Source organism: Lycium ferocissimum, unplaced genomic scaffold (assembly GCF_029784015.1).
Source record: "Lycium ferocissimum isolate CSIRO_LF1 unplaced genomic scaffold, AGI_CSIRO_Lferr_CH_V1 ctg24199, whole genome shotgun sequence".
Classification (NCBI taxonomy): domain Eukaryota; kingdom Viridiplantae; phylum Streptophyta; class Magnoliopsida; order Solanales; family Solanaceae; genus Lycium; species Lycium ferocissimum.
This window is the reverse complement of record NW_026721482.1, coordinates 2,249-4,610: the sequence shown is the minus strand read 5'-3', so window position 1 is coordinate 4,610 and position 2,362 is coordinate 2,249. Positions and strand designations below refer to the sequence as shown.

At 34.6% G+C, this 2,362-nt stretch overlaps 1 protein-coding gene across 1 annotated transcript; it reads right to left on the bottom strand.

Moving 5' to 3' along the window:
* Positions 1-266: 266 nt before the first annotated feature.
* Positions 267-1,505, bottom strand: LOC132043412 (uncharacterized). Its single transcript, XM_059433901.1, is given in 2 exon segments — positions 267-928; positions 930-1,505. Coding segments are annotated over 2 exon segments (867 nt in total). The 5' UTR covers positions 1,404-1,505; the 3' UTR covers positions 267-535.
* Positions 1,506-2,362: the final 857 nt, after the last annotated feature.

Genomic DNA, 2,362 nt, shown 5'->3' with positions numbered 1-2,362 from the left:
ATTTGATTGTTGAGCTCAGATTTCACTTTCTCTACTTCTTTTTCTTCTCGGTATTTTCTCTTTGATCAGGCAAAGCTTCATAAACAGGCAATGCCAATGAATCCGAAAACATCAAATGAAAAGCTCTAAGACCACCCAATTTTTTCGGAACAAACCCAACAAAACATTCTCGCATGATCGCAATGAGTAGAAATAGTTGCACGTATAATACACATAACAACTAGCTAAAATAGAAAAGGATGAAACGATGGCCTTTGAGCACGTGATGATTGAAACTCTCACTTTTATCATAAATTGAACTGAATTACACTGATAAGCTACCAAGAAATATAACATTAGAATTTCCCACTTGAAACAACACTAGATCAAATCAGACAATAAAAGGACAGCAATATGGAAAAGAACACATTGTTGTATTCACTGCCTAGTAAGAATAAAAATGGAAACATTTCATCCAAATTTACCACAAAACATAACATTTGATTGTGATCGAGCCTATGCGTCAGACTTCTAGCTGGAAAAATCTTCACTTTCTTTACTTCTTTTTCTTCTCATTATTTTCTCTTTGATCAGGCAAATCCTCATAAATAGGCAATGCCAATGAATCCAAAAACTTCAAATGAAAAGCTCTAACACCACCCAATTTTTTCGGAACAAACTCAACAATTCCATCAATAGCAGCTAAAACATTCTCAACAACTTCACCACTCTCCATCCCATTTCTCCCAACTTTCAAAACACTACATGTCCCACTCCCTAAACACAACAAAGTCGACGAAAACGCTCTTTCTATCTCCTCTTTCCAATTACTATTCCCTCTTAAATCAACAGGCACAGGTACTTTCCTTTTCTTTTTGTAAAATTGCTTCCCTAATAAACCTGGAAGCAAATTAACCACTGTTTTATCAGCTAAAAACAGTTCATATGAACTCATACAAATCCCTTTTAGCTTCAAAAGACTTATACTCAGCTTTCAACTTAGACAACTTCAAAACTTTAGTAATTGGTATTTCTAAAGATTTGATCTTTTTTTGAACTGTTTCAACATCAACATTGGTTCTTGAATTGTGGGGTCCATCAAGTTTGGTTTTTGAGTGTTGGGGTCCATCAAGATTGGATTTTGAGTTGTGGGGTTTTTTGGGATTGTCATTAATGATGAGACAAATATTGGAGAATGTTGAAATGGGGTGACAAAGAGTGATTTTGTGAGGGTTAGTGAGTTCTTTTGGTGGGATTTTCTTGAGAGTTAATTGAAGGTAAATGAAATTATCATCTACTAATTGTGTTTCTTCTTCATCTTCTTGATATGATTGTGGGTTTTGGGTTTTATTGGATTGAAGTTTTTTCCATTTGAGAAGAGCGTTGACTGCTTTAAGTACTTGATCTTCATTGATTTTCGCCATTTTTGTTGAGTTTTGTATTATGGAATGGGTGACGGCTCCTGTGAATTGTTTTGAGATGGTGGTGTTTGGGGAAAGGGTTCATCACATTTTTGGTTCATAAGGTTTAGAAGAGGTGAGAATATTGCCATACTATTTTTTCTTTTTTCTTTTTAGAGATTATGCATAAGAATCCCAATTATCCAAAAGTAACTTGCTAGAAAATAACGAAGTCTTCACTTCTCTCCTATTTTCTCCTTGTAGTTGAAGTTGGAGTCTCCCACCAACAACCTCTCTCATTTTGCCTTTCCCACCATTGTTTGAATGTATTGATACACCTTTTTTGTTATTTTCACAAAGAAAACTAAAACACCATTGATTTCAGAAATAGAAACATTGCTGCTTCTCATATGAAAAAAATATATATATATATTACTACATGTAATAAGGGCAAATTTAACTTTTTTGTAATCCTTGATTACATTACAACTAATGGTTGCCAACTAAAGGTTACCTCTTCCAAATTTACCTTTATATTTAATGAAGAAAAAACGTCATTCTCGAACCTCGAAATTTTTTTGCGGTAAAAAACTTAATTTGTATTTATTTACCCCTTAACAACTTTCATCCCAATTATTTACCACCCCGAGAAAATAATATCACTCTACATGATGAGGTGTATTACACTCGCGCTCACGTCATTTGCCATCGTTGGCCACGTCGTTGCCACGTCTTGCCAAAATACTAACCCTTCTTCCCTTTTTTTCTTTATTATTTTCTCCTCCTTCTTCTTTCCTCCTTCTCATTTCTTCTTCTTCTCAACCCCCCCTTTCCCACCCTTAACTTCCATTCTTAGCCACATCTCCAGCCGCCGACTTTATGGCCAACTCCAATACTAAAAAATAAAACACCATTTTTTCATAAATAGAAACCTTGTTCTTTCTCCTCTGAAAAAAAAAATAACAAAATCAAACAACACCTAC